This window comes from Cetorhinus maximus, chromosome 5, assembly GCF_964194155.1.
Source record: "Cetorhinus maximus chromosome 5, sCetMax3.hap1.1, whole genome shotgun sequence".
NCBI lineage: Eukaryota > Metazoa > Chordata > Chondrichthyes > Lamniformes > Cetorhinidae > Cetorhinus > Cetorhinus maximus.
In genome coordinates this window covers 155,863,989-155,885,272 of record NC_135883.1, presented here as the reverse complement: position 1 = coordinate 155,885,272, position 21,284 = coordinate 155,863,989, and the positions used below count along the sequence as shown (strand labels likewise).

The following is a 21,284-nucleotide window of genomic DNA, read 5'->3' as shown; positions in this document are numbered from 1 at the left end:
TGAATGGTGGAGCAGGATTGAAGAGCCTCTGTTTTATTTGACTTTGGGAAAGACAAGGAGGGACAGCCCCTGGTGAGAACCATGATCTGTCTGTCTCAGGATAGTGTGGGAGACATTGAGCTGGACACCCGGAAAGAGCCGTTGTTTAGAATCACTGAACAAAACAACTAAAGGGACCAGTTTATGTAAATGGGGAAGGAATGCTCACTGTTGATGCTAACGTGTTTGTATAATTTTGAATGTTGATTAAATGCAGCAGTGTGTGTGGGAGTCAGAGTTATCTGTCAGTAGAGGGCAATATTCTAAACAGGGTCTCAGTGCTGAATGTGTCCCAATACCAATCCCAATCCCAGCACATATATGTAATCTGTCTAATGAACAGTTGTTGCATTCCCTCTAAGGTGAATATATCCTTCCTTAGGAAAGGAGACCAGAACTTTGCACAGTACTCCAGCTTAAACCCAATGTGTAATTAGTGGAAGGTTCAGTCAGTTTAAGAATAGAGTTAAGCACATCTCACTGTTGATGTCTACAGAGATAACCAAACCTACCCGAGAGGATTTACTATCTTGCTAAAAGCTATTTGCATGAGCCCATGTGTGTTATAAAAAGAAATGGAAAATTCCGGATCAACGTGTTGATTGTCTTGTTCCAAGTCCTTCAGGAATGCAGTCACAAGTTTTTCATATTGTTGCCCATCAAGTTTCTGGTCAAAAGCTCTGCAACAGAATTAAGAATATATAATTTTCATTTTTGTTCCTCCTGACAAAGCCCTTATGGAAGCCAAATGGATTGTCAGGACAATCAGCCCACTGAGGACCCTCCACCATTCAGTTCATCCACAGCTGTAGTGACATAATAGATAAGCTAGCCCAATGGGCAGACAAGTGGCAGATTGGATTTAATACAGGGAAATGACATTCAATGGCATTACCATCACTGAATCCCCTACTATCAACTTCCTGTGGGTTACCGTTGACCAGAAACTGAACTGGACTAGTCATATAAATACTGTGTCTACAAGAGAAGGTCAGAGGTTGGAAATCCTGTGGTGAATAACTTACCTCCTGACTCCCCAAAGACTGTCCACCAACTACAAGAATTTGATGGAATACTCTCCGCTTGCCTGGATGAGTGCTGCTCCATCAACACTTGAGCAGTTTGACATTATCCAGGAGAAAGCAGCGCACTTGATTGGCGTCCCATCCACAAACATTCACTCCTCCACCACTGGTGCACAGTGGCAGCAGTGTCTATCATCTAAAAGATGCAGTGCAGGAACTCACCAAGTCTCCTTAGACAGCATCTTCCAAACCCACAATCACTACCATCTAGGTACAGTGATAATCATGGGTAATTTTAATCTACATATAAATTGGATGAATCAGGTTGGCAAGATGTGTTCATCAAGTGTTTTTGGGACAGTATCTTAGAGCAGCACATTCTACAGCCAACCAGAGAGCAGACGATGCTACATCTGGTCATGGGCAGCAAGACAGGATTATTTAATGGTACATAACAGTAAAGGCACATCTAGGCAGCAGTGTCCATAATATTATTGAATTTTGCTTTCAGTTTGAGGCAGAGAACTTGGGCCAGAACTTCCGAGAATTGACAACGACTATTTGATTGCCACTCTGATCCTTTTTCCGACCTTACTCAGGAGCTCCACCTTCCTCTCCCGACCTTTCACCTCGGGCCAGGTGAGAAATGTGCAGTGCAGCGTGTTCCCGAGGCCTTCAGTCGAGGGCAGCAGAATCATTCGAGAGGAGGCCAGACCCCTTTTTATGGCAGCAGCTGCTATAAAGCAGGTAAGTTTAAAGTTTAATGAGCTGAAGAGGCTGAGCTGCAAAATACATTCAAGGTTGAGATAGACAGATTTTTAATCAGTAAGGGAATCAAGGATTATGTGGAAAAAGCACAAAAGTGGAGTTGAGGAGTATCAGGTCAGCCATGATCTCGTTGAATAGCTGTGCAAGCTTGATGGGCCAAATGGCCGACTTCTGCTCCTACGTCTTATGAAGTTATGGACCCAGCCATTTTGAGAAGCCAGAGAGAAGGTAAGTGTGCAAGGTAAGTGGGTAGGATCGGGGGAGGTCTGGTGGTCATTGGGCTGGTGGGATTGTAGGGTGAGCCTGGGGCAGGCACGGGAATGGGAGTTTATCCGGGGAGGATGGGAGTTGGTCATGGGAAGGGGAGGGTTCTACCAGTTGCTGGGTGAGTAGTTGGGGGTGGGTAGGGAGTAGTTGAGAGATTAGGAGAGTAGTGGGAAGGTGGTAGGGGGTTGTCAGGGGGGTCGGAAGGGTGTCTGGGGGTGGGGGAGGGGGTTGTTAGAGGATTAGTTGGTGGGTTGGGATTGTAGTCAGTGTGCTGCCGTTTTGTCGGGGGTTTGAGAGTGTAGTCAGTGTGCTGCCGTTTTGTCGGGGGTTAGTGAGTGTAGTCAGCGTGCTGCCGTTTTGTCGGGGTTAGTGAGTGTAGTCAGCGTGCTGCCGTTTTGTCGGGGTTAGTGAGTGTAGTCAGCGTGCTGCCGTTTTGTCGGGGGTTAGAGAGTGTAGTCAGTGTGCTGCCGTTTTGTCGGGGGTTAGTGAGTGTAGTCAGTGTGCTGCCGTTTTGTCGGGGGTTAGTGAGTGTAGTCAGTGTGCTGCCGTTTTGTCGGGGGTTAGTGAGTGTAGTCAGCGTGCTGCCGTTTTGTCGGGGTTAGTGAGTGTAGTCAGTGTGCTGCCGTTTTGTCGGGTGTTAGTGAGTGTAGTCAGTGTGCTGCCTTTTTGTCGGGGGTTAGTGAGTGTAGTCAGTGTGCTGCCGTTTTGTCGGGGGTTAGTGAGTGTAGTCAGTGTGCTGCCGTTTTGTCGGGGGTTAGAGAGTGTAGTCAGTGTGATGCCGTTTTGTCGGGGGTTAGTGAGTGTAGTCAGTGTGCTGCCGTTTTGTCGGGGGTAAGTGAGTGTAGTCAGTGTGCTGCCGTTTTGTCGGGGGTTAGTGAGTGTAGTCAGTGTGCTGCCGTTTTGTAGGGGGTTAGTGAGTGTAGTCAGTGTGCTGCCGTTTTGTCGGGGTTAGTGAGTGTAGTCAGTGTGCTGCAGTTTTGTCGGGGGTTAGAGAGTGTAGTCAGTGTGCTGCCGTTTTGTCGGGGGTTAGAGAGTGTAGTCAGTGTGCTGCCGTTTTGTCGGGGGGTAGTGAGTGTAGTCAGTGTGCTGCCGTTTTGTCGGGGTTAGAGAGTGTAGTCAGTGTGCTGCCGTTTTGTCGGGGGTTAGTGAGTGTAGTCAGTGTGCTGCCGTTTTGTCGGGGGTTAGTGAGTGTAGTCAGTGTGCTGCCGTTTTGTCGGGGGTTAGTGAGTGTAGTCAGTGTGCTGCCGTTTTGTCGGGGGGTTAGTGAGTGTAGTCAGTGTGCTGCCGTTTTGTCGGGGGTTAGTGAGTGTAGTCAGTGTGCTGCCGTTTTGTCGGGTGTTAGTGAGTTTAGTCAGTGTGCTGCCGTTTTGTCGGGGTTAGTGAGTGTAGGCAGTGTGCTGCCGTTTTGTCGGGGTTAGTGAGTGTAGTCAGTGTGCTGCCGTTTTGTCGGGGGTTAGTGAGTGTAGTCAGTGTGCTGCCGTTTTGTCGGGGGTTAGTGAGTGTAGTCAGTGTGCTGCCGTTTTGTCGGGGGTTAGTGAGTGTAGTCAGTGTGCTGCCGTTTTGTCGGTGGTTAGTGAGTGTAGTCAGTGTGCTGCCGTTTTGTCGGGGGTTAGAGAGTGTAGTCAGTGTGCTGCCGTTTTGTCGGGGGTTAGTGAGTGTAGTCAGTGTGCTGCCGTTTTGTCGGGGGTTAGTGAGTGTAGTCAGTGTGCTGTCGTTTTGTCGGGGGTTAAAGAGTGTAGTCAGTGTGCTGCCGTTTTGTCGGGGGGTTAGTGAGTGTAGTCAGTGTGCTGCCGTTTTGTCGGGGGTTAGTGAGTGTAGTCAGTGTGCTGCCGTTTTGTCGGGGGTTAGTCAGTGTAGTCAGTGTGCTACCGTTTTGTCGGGGGTTAGTGAGTGTAGTCAGTGTGCTGCCGTTTTGTCGGTGGTTAGTGAGTGTAGTCAGTGTGCTGCCGTTTTGTAGGGGGTTAGTGAGTGTAGTCAGTGTGCTGCCGTTTTGTCGGTGGTTAGTGAGTGTAGTCAGTGTGCTGCCGTTTTGTAGGGGGTTAGTGAGTGTAGTCAGTGTGCTGCCGTTTTGTCGGGGGTTAGTGAGTGTAGTCAGTGTGCTGCCGTTTTGTAGGGGGTTAGAGAGTGTAGTCAGTGTGCTGCCGTTTTGTAGGGGGTTAGAGTGTGTAGTCAGTGTGCTGCCGTTTTGTAGGGGGTTAGAGAGTGTAGTCAGTGTGCTGCCGTTTTGTCGGGGGTTAGTGAGTGTAGTCAGTGTGCTGCCGTTTTGTCGGGGGTTAGAGAGTGTAGTCAGTGTGCTGCCGTTTTGTCGGGGGTTAGTGAGTGTAGTCAGTGCGCTGCCGTTTTGTCGGGGGTTAGTGAGTGTAGTCAGTGTGCTGCCGTTTTGTCGGGGGTTAGTGAGTGTAGTCAGTGTGCTGCCGTTTTGTCGGGGTTTAGTGAGTGTAGTCAGTGTGCTGCCGTTTTGTCGGGGGTTAGTGAGTGTAGTCAGTGTGCTGCCGTTTTGTCGGGGGTTAGAGAGTGTAGTCAGTGTGCTGCCGTTTTGTCGGGGTTAGTGAGTGTAGTCAGTGTGCTGCCGTTTTGTCGGGGGTAAGTGAGTGTAGTCAGTGTGCTGCCGTTTTGTCGGGGGTTAGTGAGTGTAGTCAGTGTGCTGCCGTTTTGTCGGGGGTTAGTGAGTGTAGTCAGGGAAGTGGTGTGTGGTCGGCGTGTCTGGAGTGCAGTCGGGGCGATGGATGCGACCTCGGTAATTGGTCGGGGAGTAGTCAGGAATCTGGTGACAATCAGGAGATTCAGCGGGTAGTTGTGGGTTGTTGGTGTCAAGGGCAGCCCCTGGCTGTTTCTGGGCATGGAGGGGAATGTTGGTACGATAGTTTGCCAGGATTTAGATGTGGTTTTAATTATTCTAACTTTTCCTGAGTAACTATCCTGCTGAGAAAGTTGGAACCATCCAAAGTCTCTGAATTAAATTGGAGTATCGGATGGTTCCCAGTGCAGGGTAATTGCCAATGGGAAGTTTGAACTTGAATACAATGTTTGATTGGGGACTTCCGCGGGATGCCCCAGTGCATCTTCTGGGCTATCTCCTGGGTTTGACGCCCCGGAGAACAGAAGTTATGGGCCAGCGGGTCTAAGACTGATGCTTTAAACTTAAATAAGGGCAATTATGAGGTTATGACGACAGAGCTGGTTAATGTGAACTGGGGAAATAGGTTTAGAGATAGGTCAATGGAGATCAGTGGCAGATGTTTAAGGAGATATTTTATAACACTCAGCAAAGATACATTCCAGTGAGCAAGAAAGATTCTAGGGGAGGAACACACAATCCATGGCTATCTAAAGAAGTTAAAGATAGGATCAAATTCTAAGCAAGAGCATAGAATTCCACGAAGATCAGAAAATTGGACTGAGTATAAAAACAACAAAGAATGACTCAAAGAACAATGAAAATAATAAGAAGAATAATAATAAAGAGAAATTAGATTATGAGAGAAAATTTGCTGGAAGCATAAAAATGAATAATAAGCATTTCTACAATTATTTTAAAAGTATTAGAATAACTAAGGTGAATGTTTGTCCTCTATAGAGTGAATGTGGAATTAATAGCGGAAAATAAGGACATGGCATGTGAATTTAACAGATATTTTCCATCCACCTGAGTTGTAGAGGAAAACATAATATCCCAGGGATAATTGTGAACCAAGACATGAAAGTGGGGGAGCAACTTAAAACAATTACAATCACCAGGGAAAGAGTACTGAGGAAATTATTGTAAGTAAAGGCAGGCAAGCCCCCAGGCCCTGATGGACTTCATCCTACAGTCTTAGAAGCGGCTGCTGAGATAATAGATGCATTAGTTTTGAGTTTCCAAAATTCCCTGGATTCTAGAAGGGTCCCATCAGATTGGAAAATAGTGAATGTAATTCCTCTTGCCCGTTTTGGTACTTGTCCACTTTGGCAGGAAGAATGGAAAAGCAGCAGATTGTTTAAACGGAGAGAGATTGCGGGCTTTGAGGTGCAGAGGGATCTGGGTGTCCGGGTGGATGTATCAGAAGAAGCTAGTATACAGATATAGCAAGTGATTAGAAAAGGGAAATGGTATCGTTATTGGAATATAAAAGGAGGGATCCTTTGCTACATTTCTACAGGGCGCTGGCAAGACCACATCTAGAGTATTGTGGACAGTTGTGGTCTCCTACATTAGGAAAGGACATAATTGACTTAGAAGCAGTTCAGAGAAGATTCACTCTAATGATTCCTGGGATGAGTTATCTTATGAGGAAAGCTTGGGCATGTTGGGCCATTTGGAGTTTCGAAGAATGAGATGATCTTATTGAAACATAAAAGATGCTGAGGGGGCTTGACAGAGTGGATGCTGAGAGGATGTTTCCCCTTGTTGGAGAGACCTGAACCTGAGAGCAAAGTTTAAAAATAAGAGCTCTCCTATTGAAAATGGAGATGAAGTGAACTTTTTTTCTCTCAGAGGGTCTTGAGTCAGTGGAACTCTCATCCCCAGAGAGCAGAAGAGGGTCATTCAATAGTTTTAAAGTAGAGGGAGATAGATTCTTGACTATTAAGGGAGTGAAAGGTACAGGGGGTAGGCAGGAAAGTGACATTGAGGCCGCAATCAGATCAGACATGATCTTAGTGGATGGCAGAGAAGGCTCCAGGGGCTGATGGCCTACTCCTGCTCCTAATTTGTATGTTTGTATGATCTTGCTGTGCACAAATTGCCTGCAGCATTTCCTGCTCTCTACAAATCAACCACAGACTGCCAACCCATATAAAGGATGACCCACACCCAGCTGATATCTCAGAAACTCCTCCCACCCCAACTTTTCCTCTTTGAAGGGAACACTACCATTTTCTTTGATTGTTTAAAATATGAGGACAGAATCTGTGATCGGGAATTCCTGGAGTGAATTGTTGTTCACAGGGGTCACTGGTTGGGAATTCATAGGCCCCAAGTCTGACTTTCTATCAATAATTTAAACAGAGTGAAAACTAGGCCGTAATTTTACCAAATAGCAATCTCTGTGATCACAACTGCTCACTGTAAAAGCTCAATGTGCAAACACTACAGATGACAAAATAGCATCACTGTTCATTGCAGCAAGAGGACAATGTCCACATTGGAGATCGTCCTGTGTAGTGACCCTCAATGATAGTGTGAATTAGTCAATGTTGAGTGAGGAAAGGACTGAGCCCAGCTTGATCCTCTCTGAGATCAGCAAATCACACCGACATTCATCATCCAGACACATATGAGGAAAATGTCCCCTCCAAAGGGTATGGGAGGGAAGCCAGTAACATTGCAACTGTGCCATTTATGACTAAGCACAGAAAGAGCAGATAAAGAGACATTTAAATTAATTAGAATAGAACATCAGATATCTCAATGAGATGATGAAAGGAAATGGTTTTGTGTGAGGCACTGATTAACCATAGAACCATAGAAAAGCTACGGTGAAGAAACAGGCCATTCAGCCCATCATTTCTGCGCCAACCAAAAAAGAGGAAAACAAAACTAACCGCTCATTTTAATCCCACTTTCCAGCAATAGGTCCGTAGCCTTGCAGGTTACAGCGCTTCAGATGCAGGTCCAGGTACCATTTAAAAGAGTTGAGCTTTTCAGCCTCAACCATCAACTTAAGCAGTGAATCCCAAAGATTTTCCACATGTCCCCTCTCATACTCGTACCAATCTCCTTAAATCTATGTCCTCTGCTAATTGACCCCTCAGCCAGGGGAATCAAGTCTTTCCTGTTTACCAATTCTAGGCCCCACATAACTTTGTACACCTCAATTAGGTCACTCCTTAGCTTCCTCTGTTCTAAGGAAAACTACCTGAGCCGATCCAATCTCTCCTCATAGCTGCAATTTTGAAGCCCTGGCAACATTCTTGTAAATCTCCTCTGCACTCTCTCCTGAGCAATTATGTCCTTCCTGTAATGTGGTGACCAGAACTGTGCACAGAATTCCAGCTGTGGCATCATCGGCATTTTATAAGGTTCCATCATTGCATTCCTGCTTTTATATTAAATAGCTCGTCCAGTAAAGTTAACCACATTGTCTACCTGTCCTACCTTCAAGGACCTGTGGTCATGCACTCCAAAGTCTCACTTCCTCAACCCTTCTCAATAACCTCCCGTTTATTGAATATTCCCTTGCTTCTTTTGCCCTCCCCAAATGCATTACCTCACACTTTTCCGGATTGAATTCCATTTGCCATTTCTCCACCTACTCAATGAAACCTTTGATATAGTTCTGGAGTCAACAGCTGTCCGCTTCATTATCATCTGCACTGCCAATTTCTGTGTCATTTACAAATCTCCTCATTATGCCTCCCACATTTACATCTAAGTCATTAATAAATACAACATACAGCAAGGTCCCAACACTGAGCCCAGTGGAAAACCACTGGAAACCCTTTGTTTCCTTTCACTGAGCCAATTTGGGATCAAACCAGCCACCTTCCCCTGTATCCAATGGGCTCTCACTTTTCTGAACAGTCTTCCACGTGGGACCTTGTCAAATGCCTCACTAAAATCCATATAGACAACATCCACTTCACGAATCTCGTCAATCCTCCTTGTTGCTTCTTCAAAAATTTAATTAAGCCAACAAGACACAATATTCCCTGACAAAACCATGCTGACTATCCAAGATCGATCTGCCACTTTCTAAGTGACAGTTTATCCTGTCTCTCAGAGTTGTCTCCAATAATTTGCCCACCACCAAAGTCAGACTGACTGGCCTGTAATTTTCTGGCATATACCTCACACCTTTTAAAAAAAATGGTACGACATTTGCAAGCCAACAATCTTCTGTGAGCTCGCCTGTGTCTAGTGAGGATTGGAAAGTGATCCTCAGAGCATCTGCAATTTCTTCCCTGGCTTCGTTCAACAGCCTGGATACAATTCATCCGGCTCTGGTGATTTATCCACCTTCAAGAATGCCAGTCCCTCCAATACTTCCTCTCCCACTATGCTTATTGTATCTATATATAAGGATGTGAATTTGTTCTTCCAAAAATAAACAACGTGGTGGATGTGAGAATGTCGGAAAAACAGGAGCCAACTCCATATGAACCTGACTAATGTGAATGGGGAGGTCTCGCTGTGTTCTCAGAAGAAGGAACTGCAGATTGTGAGATATGAATCACTCCATTATACAATTAATATTGACCAATGTTCCTATGTACCCGGATAAGCTCATTTATCACAGTCCGACTCTAGGTTGAGTGATGTTGACATGAAAGCTGAGTTAAAGCAATATCAAACACAATGTATCAGTAACTGAATTCACCTGACATAGTACCAATCAGAAGATCCACTCCATAGTTGAACTGTTTGATCTGTTGGTTCTGGTGGACTGATGACTTCAGCAACTATCAAAACAGATATAACAAATGTCTGTTCCATTGTGCCATTTTCCATGAATCCAGAAACTGCCCAAGGTGCAGAGATGGGAACAATTGTACCTGTAGACAAAGAAACACAATGTTACAGCATTGCTAATAAGAACATAAGAACAAGGAGCAGGAGTAGGCAATTCAGCCCCTCGAGCCTGCCCTGCCATTCATTACGATCATGGCTGATCTCATTTTGGCCTCAACTCCAATTTCCCACCATCTCCCCATAACCCATTACTAATTAAAAATCTGTCTATCTCCTCCTTAAATTTATTCAGCATCCCGGCACCGACTGCACTCTGAGTTAGTGAATTCCATAGATTCATGACCCTTTGAGAAAAGTAAATCAAAGTAATCTCTGATTTAAATCTACCACCCCTTAGCATAAAACTATGGCCTCTCCTTCTAGAAAGCCCCAGAAGGGGAAACATCCGCTGCACATCTACTTTGTCTGTCCCCTTTAGCATCTTATATACCTCAATTAGATCTCCTCTCATCCTACCAAACTCTAGTGAGTATAGGCCTAAACTGCTCTATCTCTTCTCATAAGACAAGCTCCGCATCTCTGGAATCAATCTAGTGAACCTCCTCTGAACCGCCTCTAGTACAACTACTTCCTTCCTCAAGTTAGGGGACCAAAACTGTGCACAGTACTCCAGGTGCGGCCTCACCAATGCTTTGTACAGCTGCAACAACACTTCCCTATTTTTATACGCTATTCCTTCAGCAATAAATGCCAAAATTCCATTTGCCTTCCTTATTACCTGCTGTACCTGCATACTAGCTTTCAGCGATTCATGCATGAGGACAACCAGATCCCTCTGCACTGAAGCATTCTGAAGTTTCTCTCCATTTAAATAATAAGTCGCCTTTTTATTCTTCTGACCAAAATGGATAACCTCACACTTATCCACGTTAAACTCCATCTGCCAAATTTTGGCCCATTCACTGAACCTGTCCATGTCCATTTGTAAATTCCTTATTTCATCTTTGCAACTTACTTTCCCACCTATTTTGGTGTCATCTGCAAATTTAGCTATAGTACCTTCTAACCTTGAATCCAAGTCATTAATAAGGATTGTTAATAGTTGGGTCCCAAGGACCGAACACTGTGGCACCCCACGAGTTACAGCTTGCCATCCAGAAAAAGACACATTTATCCCGACTCTCTGCTTTCTATTGGTTAGCCAATCCTCTATCCAAGATAATATATTACCCCTAGCTCAGTGTGATCTTATCTTGTGTATTAATCTTTTGTGCAGCACCTTATCAAAGGCCTTCTGGAAGTCCAGATATCCTACATCTACAGGATCCCCATTATCCACTTTGCCTGTCACATTGTCAAAGAACTCTAGCAAATTAGTCAAACACGATTTATTCTTCGTAAAACCACGCTGACTCTGATGGATTGCATTTTGGTTTTCCAAATGCCCCATTGTTACTTCCTTAATAATGCATTCCAACAATTTCTCAACAACAGACGTTAAACTAACTCGTCTATAGTTTCCTACTTTCTGCTTCCCGCCCTTTTTGAATAAGGGCGTTATATTAGCATTTGTCCAATCCACGGGACCTTTCTAGAATCCAGGGCATTTTGGAATATTATAGCCAATGTATCTACTATCTCCGCTGCCACTTCCTTTAAGACCTTGGGATGTCGGCCATCAGGTCCTGGGGACTTGTCAACCTTTAATCCTAATAGTTTGCTCAGTACTTTTTCTCCAGTGATGGTGATTGTTCTAAGTTCCTCCTTCTCTATATCCTCTGCACTACCTGTTCCTATTGGGGTGGTACTAGTGTCCTCCACTGTGAAAACTGAGGCAAAATATTGCTAATGGTGAGTCAGGGAAACTTTGCTGAGATGTGGAAAACACTGATGTGGTTACATTGAATCATAGACACACAGAATGATACAGCTTCCAGGCAGGCTGCTCCTGTGTTGTTTGGTAGACATATCCCACTAATCACCCTGACCTCCTCTTTTCCCACAGACACACAAAAATGTTTCCCATTATCTCAAGAATTGTCTTTTGAATTTTACTCTTGAATTTGCTTCATCACCAGTTCAGGCAGTGCTCTCCAGATCACAGTGACTCATTGTTTAAATAAATGTTGCACCTGATCCTTTTGCCAATCATCTAAATTCTATGCACTCCGGTTATCGACCGCTCTGCCACTGGAAACAGTTTCTCCTTATTTACTCTGTCAAATCCATTCTTGGTTCTGCAAACCTCTCTCAAATCTCCTGGCAACTTTCTCTGCTCTAGGGAAATGACCTCCATCCTCTCCAGCCTCTCCATGTAACTGAGGCCCATCCACACTCCTATCGTTCTAGTAAATCTCTTCTGCACCCTCTCCAAGGCCTTGATCTCCTTCCTATTGTAAAGAAACAAAGATGTGCCTGGAGGAGGTGCGATTGACAGAATCTGAACAGCTACCACCTGAAACCTTTGACTCCCTTGTTGGTCACAAATTTACTTATTTCTGCCTTAAAAATATTCAATGACCTGCCTCTACCCATCTCAGGGGAAGTGGGTTAGACAGACGCACAACCTCTGAGAAAAAAAAAAAATTCTTCTCATCTCTCTTAAATGGGAAACCCATTAATTTTAAACTGTGTCCTCCAATTCTGGTCTCTCCAAGAAGGGAAAATATCCTCTCAACATCCACCCTGTCCAGCCTCCTCCGGGTCTTATATGTTTCAATAAAATCACCTCCATCTTCTAAACTTCAATGGATACAGTCCCAACCTGCCCAACCTTTCCTCATACGATAATCTGCTCAGCCCACGAATCAGTCGTGTGAACCTTCTCTGAACTGATTTTTACGCAACTATGTCCTTTCTTAAAAAAGGAGACCAGAACTGTACACAGTTTCCTCGATGTGGTCTCACCAATGCCCTGTAAAGCTACATGAAAAACATCCCTACTTTTATATTCCATTCCATTCCTCAAGGAGAGTCTGCGGAGGAGGAGTGGGCCTGGGCATGCTGGAGTTTGAAATTAAATAGGAGAGAAAAAAATAAACCAAAATGTCACATCACTGGAAAGTATGAATTGATTGGCTTGTGACTACTGTAGCTTGTTTCCCTGTCTCCAAATTTAAGGAGACAGTTTAAGCAGCTGGGAAATTAAAAACTGAAAAAAAAAATTGAGGCCATTGACAGGGTCAATTAAGTAATTAATGGACCTGCCCGTCCAACCTTAAGGTTGGCGAGCAGGCCAGGAGCCCCAGCGGGAACTAGAAATAACATGAAACCTCAACCACGGACGGGATGAAGTTTCATGTAGGTTTTAAAAAAAATTAATAAAATTTTTGTAAAAATTATGGACATGTTCCAACTCATGTAACATTGTCACATGAGGGGACATGTTAGGGATATTTTATTTTTCTATTTTTATCTTTTTTCCATTTACAACTGATCTCCCTGAGGCTGCACTTAGCCTCAGGGAGATGAGTGCGCTCTTTCGTGCGCGTGCGCCAAAGAGCGCACTCTCGAATTTGGGATACGCCCCCGCACAGGGAGCAGATAGACACGTAAAATGGCGGTGCGCCTCTGATCAGGGACGCTGATCGGAAGGGCGCCTCTACACACCTGCCCTTCAACTTCACCCCCCCCCTGAAAGGGGGGAAGATTCAGCCCATGGAGTGTGCTTAATAAGATTGGTGAGTTACAGGTGGAGATAGCCTCATGGTAATGTGACATTGTGGCTATAACAGAGACCTGGCTTAAGGGAGGGCAGAAGTGGGTATTAAATATTCCTGGATACATGGTGTTCAGGAAAGATAGGAAAGGGGGGAGGGGTGGCAGTATTGTTTAATCAGAACATTGCAAAGCTGGATGGGAGTGTGTCCCAGAGGGGTCAAGGATAGAAACTATCTGGCTAAAGCTAAGGAAGAAAAAGTCTTGTGATTTCCATTGTTTGATGTAGTCTAAAGGCCACCAACTAGCAGAGAACATGTACATTTTGCAAGGAGATTATAGAGAGGTGTCAGAATTACAGAGTATTTACAATAGGGATCTTTATCAGAATATAGACTGGGATAGTAGGAGTGGAAAGGACAGTGAGGGGCAAGAATTCCTAGATTGTCTTCAGGAGAATTTTCATCAGTCGTAAGTTTCTAGTCCAAAGAGAAAGGAGGAAATGCTAGATCTGGTTCTTGGGAATGCGGTGGGTCCAGTGGGTCAGAAGGGGAACATTTAGGAGACAGTAATCATTGGGAATAGGTTGATGATGGAAAAAGACAAAGAACAATCCATAGTCAGAATAATTACAGGCGGAAGCCAACTTCAGTGGGGTAAGAATGGATCTGGCCCAGAAAACCTGGACTCACAAGTTAGCAGGTGGTTGAACAACAGGCTGCCTTTAGAGAAGAGAGCGTTCAGTCACCATCAAGGTATATTCCCACAGAAGGGAAAGTTAGAGCTAACAAATCCAGAGCTCCTTGGATGATAAAATGGATAGAGATTAAGCTGAAAAAGAAAAAGTGTACACATGACAGGTGTCAGGTTGGTAATGCAGCTGTGAACCAGGCTGAATATAGAAGGTTCAGAGGGGAATTGAAAAAGGAAATGAAAGAAGCAAAGGGAGAGTATGAGATGAGGCTGACAGCTAACATAAAATGGAATCCAAAAGCCTTCTGTAGGCATATAAATAGTAAAGGAGTGGTAACAGGAGGAGTGGAGCCAATTAGGGATAAAAAAGGGAATGAATGCGTGGAGGTAGAGGACAGGGTTGAGGTATTACATGAATAGTTTGCATCTGTCTTTACCAAAGAAGAAGTTTCTGACCAGGTCATGGTGAAAGAGGACATTTGGAAGGATTAAAATTGATAATGAGGAGGTGTTGAATAGATTGCCTGTATTTATAGTTGATCAGGCAATAGGACTAGATGAGATGCACCCAAGAAGACAGAGGGGAGTTAGGGAGAAAATTGCAGACGCAATGGCCATAATTATCCAGCCGACCTTAGACTCAGGGGTGGTGCCAGATGACTGGAGAATTACAAATGTTACACTATTGTTCAAATTAGAATATCAAGATAAATACGACTACAGGCTAAACTCGGAGGTGAGGAAACTTCCAGAAACAATAATTTGGGACAAAATTAATGGCCAATTCGGCAAACGTGGGTTAATGAAGGAAAACCAGCCCAGACCTCTTAAGCACTAAACGTGTTTAACTAACTTGCTTGAGTTAATTGATGAGGTAACAGAAAGTGTTGATGAGGTTAATGCTTTTGATGTGGGTGTACATGGACTTCCAACAGACTTGTGAGCAAGGATTTATCTCGTGGAATATAAGGGGCAGTAGCAACATGGATACAAAATTGGCTGAGTGACAGGAAACAGAAACAGCCTGTTCTTCGGACTGGAGGAAGCTGCATAGCGGAGTTCCCCAGCGGAGGTGTTTGCTACCTGTGTGGATGAGGAGAAGGGTTGCAAGTTGGATGAGCAAATTGACCATGGCACCGTGGTGAGGGATGTCATTCAAGTGGGTGAGCAGAGAGGAATGTGGTGGTGATAGGAGACAGTATCGTCAGGGGGATAGTTACAATTCTCTGCAGTTGAGGACATGAATCCAGGCAGCTGTGTTGCCTGCCTGGTGCCAGGGTTCAGACTATCTGTTGTGGGCTGGAGAGGAACTTGCAGTGGGAGGGAGAGAATTCATGGTTGTGATCCATGTAGGTACCAATGACATAGATAAGAGGTTCTACATTTTTGTTCATACTCATTCGTGGGATGAGGGCATCGCTGGCTAAGCCAGCATTTATTGCCCATCCCTAATTGTCCTTATTCTGAGGGCATTTAAGAGTCAACCACATTGCTGTGGGCCTGGAGTCACATATAGACCAGACCAGGTAAGGATGGCAGATTTCCTTCCCTAAAGGATATTAGTGAACTAGATGGGTTTTTACAACAATCGACAATGGTTTCTTGGTCATGATCTGTGTTTTAATTCCAGATTCATTCTGAATTCAAATTTCACCATCTGCTGTGGTGGGGTTCGAATCCTGGTCCCCAGAGCATTACCCTGGGTCTCTGTAATACCAGACAATAACACTATGCCACCCCCTCCTCCCTCCTCATGGATTATGAGCAGCTGGGGGCTAAATTAAAATGCAGAACATCAAGTTAACAATCTCTGGATTATTACCTGAGCCACGAGCAAATTGGTGCAGGGTAATTGCGATTAGAGATATGAATTCATGGCTCAAAGAATTGGTGTGTGAGAAATGGGTTTTGATTCATAGGGTGCAGGCAGCGGGAGACGTACCATTGTGATGGTCTACACTTGAACCGTGCTGGGGCCAGTGTTCTAGTGAATCATATAACTAAGGTGGTAGAGAGAGAGAGAGTGTTAAACTGAATAGTGAGGGGAAGGAATCATATGTAATGATATACAGTAAAGTAAAGGGAAACAACAATGCAATGGTGCAGGGCAGAAATTTGGGGAATGAGTTCCAGAGTGTGGCAGGAAGGGACAGAATATACAACCATAAGAGTACACCAGCAGATGAAGCAGAAAATGGGAAGGAAAGCAGAGTTTTAGGCCTAGCATCTGAATGCACGCAGCATTTGTAGCAAAAGAGATGAATTGTTAGCACAACTAGAGATAAATATGTATGACCTGATAGGGCTTACAGAAATATAGTTGAAACGGGTCCAAGGCTGGGGCCTGAATGGTGAAGCACGTTTGATAAATCGGAATGAGAGGAAGCTAAGAAAAGGTGGTGGTGTATCCCTGTAAATTAAATAGGGCAATAGTTCAATACTGAGAGAAGAGCTTAGCTTGAAAAGGCAAGATGTAGAATCAGTTTGGGGAGAGATAAAAAATAGTAAAGGCAAGAGGTTACTTGTGGGAGGAGTTTATAGGCCCCCTCACAGTAATGATACTGTAGGACAAAGCACACAGGAAGAAATAAATGGGGTGTGTAAGAAAGATACTGCAATAATCGTGGATGTCTTTAATCTACACTTATATTGGGAAAATCAGGTTGGCAAATGTAGCCTGGAACCAAGAGTTTTCGGGACAATTTCTCTGAGCAGTACATTCTAGAGGCAACCAGGGAACAGGTAAAATCTGGTAATGTGCAGTGACACAGGATTTACCTCATGGTAAAGGAGCCTCTAGGGACAGGGATCATTTGATAGAATTTCATGTTCAGTTTAAAATGGAGAAGTGTTGGTCCATGCCTAGTGTTTTACACCCAAATAAAGGTGAGTGTGAAGGCAGAGTTGGCTTAGGTGAACTTGAAAACTAAAACTTAATGCAGTAAAGTTGCAGTGACAAAATTTAAGGGAATATTAAAATGATAGTTTCAAATTGAAAGAAACACTGTAGAAATCTGCAAGATTAGTGGTAGGCCAGGGGAATGGACATATTTTAACAACCAGCAAAGAATGACTTAAACGATAATAAATTGGCAGAAAGCAGAGTATGAGAGAAAGCTCGCTAGTAATCTAAAAACAGTTAGCAAAAATAACTAAATCTAGAGAGTGATTGTGAGGAATCAGTAACAGAAAGCAAAGAAATGGTGGAGACGTTGAACAGGTATTTTGTGTCTGTTTTCAGAGTAGGGGACTTAGAAAACTTTCCAAGGAGTCTTGAGAATCAAGAAATGATAGGGAGGGATGAACATAATACAATCACCATCACCTGGGAAAGGCTGCTAGGAGAACTATTCGGCCTGAAATAACAAGAGAAAATGCTAGAATAATTCAGCAGGTCTGGCAGTGTCTATGGTGAGGGAAACAGAGTTAACCTTTTGAATCTGTACAATTCTTTCTCAGAGCTGAATCATGTGGACTCGAAATGTCAACTGTGTTTCTCTCTCCACAGATGCAGCTAGACCTGATGAATTTTTAAAGCATTCTCTGTTTATATTTCAGATTTCCAGCATACATAATATTTTGCTTTTGAACTATTAGACTATGATGATAGGAGTACATTTTTATATTCCTGTGTTTATGTGTATATTCTGTGTAGGTAAGGGTAACTTGTGTCTGTCTGTGTCCAGAGTTAATCAATGTGAGATTGTTGAAGTCAGATTCTCTGTAGAGTGTAACGCACAAAAGACTAAGGGTGTTATCTTCTTGCATTTCGTAAAGAGGCCTTATAGTGAGTGTTAAATTACAAGGAAACAGAGTTGGTCTGAAATGAGCATTTGGGGATAAGTTTTGAAATTGATTTGAAGTTGCTGCATTTCATACGAGGCTCAAAGATACAAGAACATTTGCATTTTACAGGAGATTTGTGAGTAAACAGGGGCAGGCATTTTAAATTTTATGGATCCAAAATAGAGGTAAAATAGGAACATGCAAGGTTTTGATATTTGGGAGCCTGAGTTTTCAAGGAGATAATTAAAGACAATGGAGAACTATGAAGAAAGGGGTGAAAAGGTATTTATACAAATGGGTTTTCAGCTGTAGCAGTTGCTGTGGGGGACGTCCCACTGAAGGCCAATCCCAGTGTTTTGGAGTGTGCAGAAATGCTCTGAAAACCTTTTAATTGAGGAAAGCAGCTCAGTTTTGGGCCAGGAGAATATGTGTCCTTAGAAACAATTTGTTCGAACTCTCCCTTTGGAAGAACCACAGAAGCATGGATTTGTTATGGGAAGTCATGGATTGTACTTCTGTTTAAAGCAAAAGCAATTTTTCGGTTTGGGGAATATTTCCTGGTTTTAATGGTTAAGAATCTATAAGAGTTGTTGCGGAAAAATAGTTTTTTTGTGTAACTTTGATCAAGCATTTTGGGTGTCATTTTGTACAATTTATTTTCTTACTGTAACTTTTATCTTGTGTGTTTAAGTTTTACTTTATCTTTTTTTTCAATAAACATGTTAATTTTTAAAATTTTAAAAGTAGTAACTGTACTTTTGTGTTCTGTAGCTTTCCCTCCTCATTTCTACAATACAGAAAAAGAAAATTACAATCAGCCGAGATGGGTTTCAATCTGAGATCTGGCTTGCTGAGCATTAACATCAGCTGCAGCTGAAACAAGACCTAAAGGCTGAGAAGCCCCCAGTACCGGATGGCCTGCACCCGAGGGTCTTAAAAGAAGCGGTGGCATAGATTAGAGATGCATTGGTTATAATCTTGTAAAATTCTTTAGATTCTGAAAAGGATCCAACGGACTGGAAAATAACTAAAGTAACACATTAATGCAAGAAAAGAGGATGACAGAAAGCAGGGAACTATGGGACATTTAGCCAAATATCAGTCAAAGGGAAAGTGCGAGAATTCATTATTAAGGAGGCTACTGCAGGATACTTGATCAGGCAGAACCAACATGGCTTTGTGAAAGGGGAATCGTTTTTAACAAATCTGTTCGAATTTTATGACAAAGCAACGCTCAAGGCAGATGAAGGGGAACCTGTGGATGTGGTGCACTTGGATTTCCAAAAGGGATTTGATAAGGGACCACATCAAAGGTTACGACACCAGATAAGAGCACATGGTTTAGTGGGTAACATATTAACATGGATAAAAGATTGATTGGCTAACATGAAACAGGGGGTGTGGATAAATGGATCGTTTTCCATTTGGCAAGCTGAAACTAGTGGAGTGCCAGAGAGTTCAGTGCTGGGACCTCTACTGTTTACAATCTATATCAATGACTTGTATGAAGGGAGTGAATGCAAATCCATTTCTCTCACTGTGGCTGGGTCAAAATCCTGGAACTCCCTCCATAACAGCACTTTGGGTGTATCTACACCACAGGAACTGCAGCAGTTCAAGAAGGCAGCTCACCGCTACCTTCTCAAGGGCAATTAAGGATGGGCAATAAATGCTGGCCTAGCCAGCGATGCCCACATCCCTTGAATGCTTTTTTAGAAATGTATGTCAGCTAAATTTGCCAAGGTCACCAAGGTATGTAGGAAAGTAAGTTGTCAAGAGGAGGTAATAAGTCTGCAAAGGGATATAAACAGATTAAGTGAGTGGGAAAAATTACTGCAGATTGAGTGTAACATGGACAAATGTGAGCTTGTTCACTTTGGCAGGAAGAATAGTATTATACAGTATACTATTTAATTGGAAAGAGATTGCATAACCCGATCCTACAGAGGGATCTAGGTGTCCTCATACATAGATCACAAAAGGTTAGTGTGCAGGTACAGCAAGTGATTAGGAAGGCAAATGGAATGTTGGTGTTTATTGCAAGAGGAATGGAATATAAAAGTCAGAAAGTTTTACTACAGCTGTACTGGGCCTTGGTGAGGCCATATCTGTAGAACTGGGCAGTTTTGATCTCCCTTTTTAAAATAAGGCATAAGTGTTTTAGAAGCAGTTCAGAGAAGGTTCACTGGAACCCTCTGGCATGAGGGAGTTGTCTTATGAAGAAAGGTTGAACAGGTTAGTCCTATACCCAGTGAAGTCTTGAAGAATGAGAAGTGATCTTATTGAAACATACAAGATCCTGAGGAGATGTGATAGGTGGATACCCAGAGAATGTTTCCTGTTGTAGGGCAGCTAAAATGAAGGAACAGAGTTTAAAAATAAGAGATCTCCCTTTGAAGGCAGAGATGAGGAGAAACTTTTTCTCCCAAAGGATCGTTGGTGTGTGGAATTCTCTTCCCCAGAAAGTAGAGGAGGCTGGGTCTTTGAATTTATTTAAGGCAGGGTTAGAAGATTTCTGTTAGTCAAGGGAGTCAAGGGTTATGGGGGAGCAGACAGGAAAGTGGAGCTGAGAGCACAGCCAGATCAGCCATGATCTTATTGAATGGTGGAGCAGACTCAAAGGGCCAAATGGCCTGCTCCTGCTCCCATGCTCCTACGTTCATATTGGATGTCCTGTTAGAACCTCCTTATTTTTTACTGCATTTCCCAACATTAATATCATCTGCAAATGTTGGCATTATGCCTTGCATACCCGATTCTAGATCATTAATATTTATGAAATGTGTAATAGTTCCTGACCCCTGGAGAACACCACTGTAAACTTCCTTCCAGTCTGAAAAACAACTGTCCACCACTACTCTCTGTGTTCTGTCACTTAGCCAATTCTGTATCCACACTGCCAATCCCCTTAATCCCATGGGCTTTAATTTTAATAACAGCCTATTATATATTAATTTTTCAAACATCTTTTGAAAGTGTATAGACATAATATCAACTACCCTCATCCAACATTAACCATTAAATATCTCAATGAAGCTAGTCAAACATGATTTATCTGTAACAAGACAGAATTTCCTGCCACTGAGCCTCAGTCTGGACCCAGCATTCCAGCAGCATCCAGTAACCTGAGAGAGATGCAATGTATCAGCTTCCACAAGGGTACATGTCGACTGCAGTAGTGGGATTCATGCCTGGCATATGGAGCCTTTATTATACTAGGAAAATTCAGCAGCCACTGCTGGAGTAGGAACATGAGTTTGGAATCCCATCCCACCATGGGCAGGATTGTCAGTGCCCGCTGGAGTCGGCATGATCGGTGGCGTGAGCGGATAATATGGCGCGATTGGTTTCATGACAGCAGTAAAGCAGTTTGCGATTGCCCGCTCAGCCCGCTATCGGACATCATTGTAACTCATTAGGAAACTCATTGTAATACATCTGCATATCATTATCATCCAGCCCGCCAGAATCGTACCCCCTTCCCCCGGGTCATCCGTCCATGTCAGCAGGATAGTCCGCCAATGTGTTTCACTACAGCACATAAAAGGAGTGAGCTTGGCGGCCTGCACTTTGAGGGGAACTCGGAGGTGAGTACACAGTAACTTTGTACAGCTCTCGCCAGGGTCACCTGTTGGACTTTAAGCTTCAGGAGAATCGGG

General features: G+C 43.7%; 1 protein-coding gene across 1 annotated transcript in view; it reads right to left on the bottom strand.

The window, feature by feature from the left end:
• Positions 1–547: 547 nt before the first annotated feature.
• The window catches only part of LOC144680379 (heme-binding protein 2-like), a 38,021-nt gene continuing 17,284 nt past the window's right edge, over positions 548–21,284 (bottom strand). The window contains exons 3-4 of the mRNA XM_078541345.1: positions 9,398–9,572; positions 548–719 (exon numbers count right to left, since the gene is read on the bottom strand). Of these exons, the coding sequence (XP_078397471.1) occupies positions 548–719; positions 9,398–9,572 (347 nt within the window). The remainder of the gene's footprint in view (positions 720–9,397; positions 9,573–21,284) is intronic.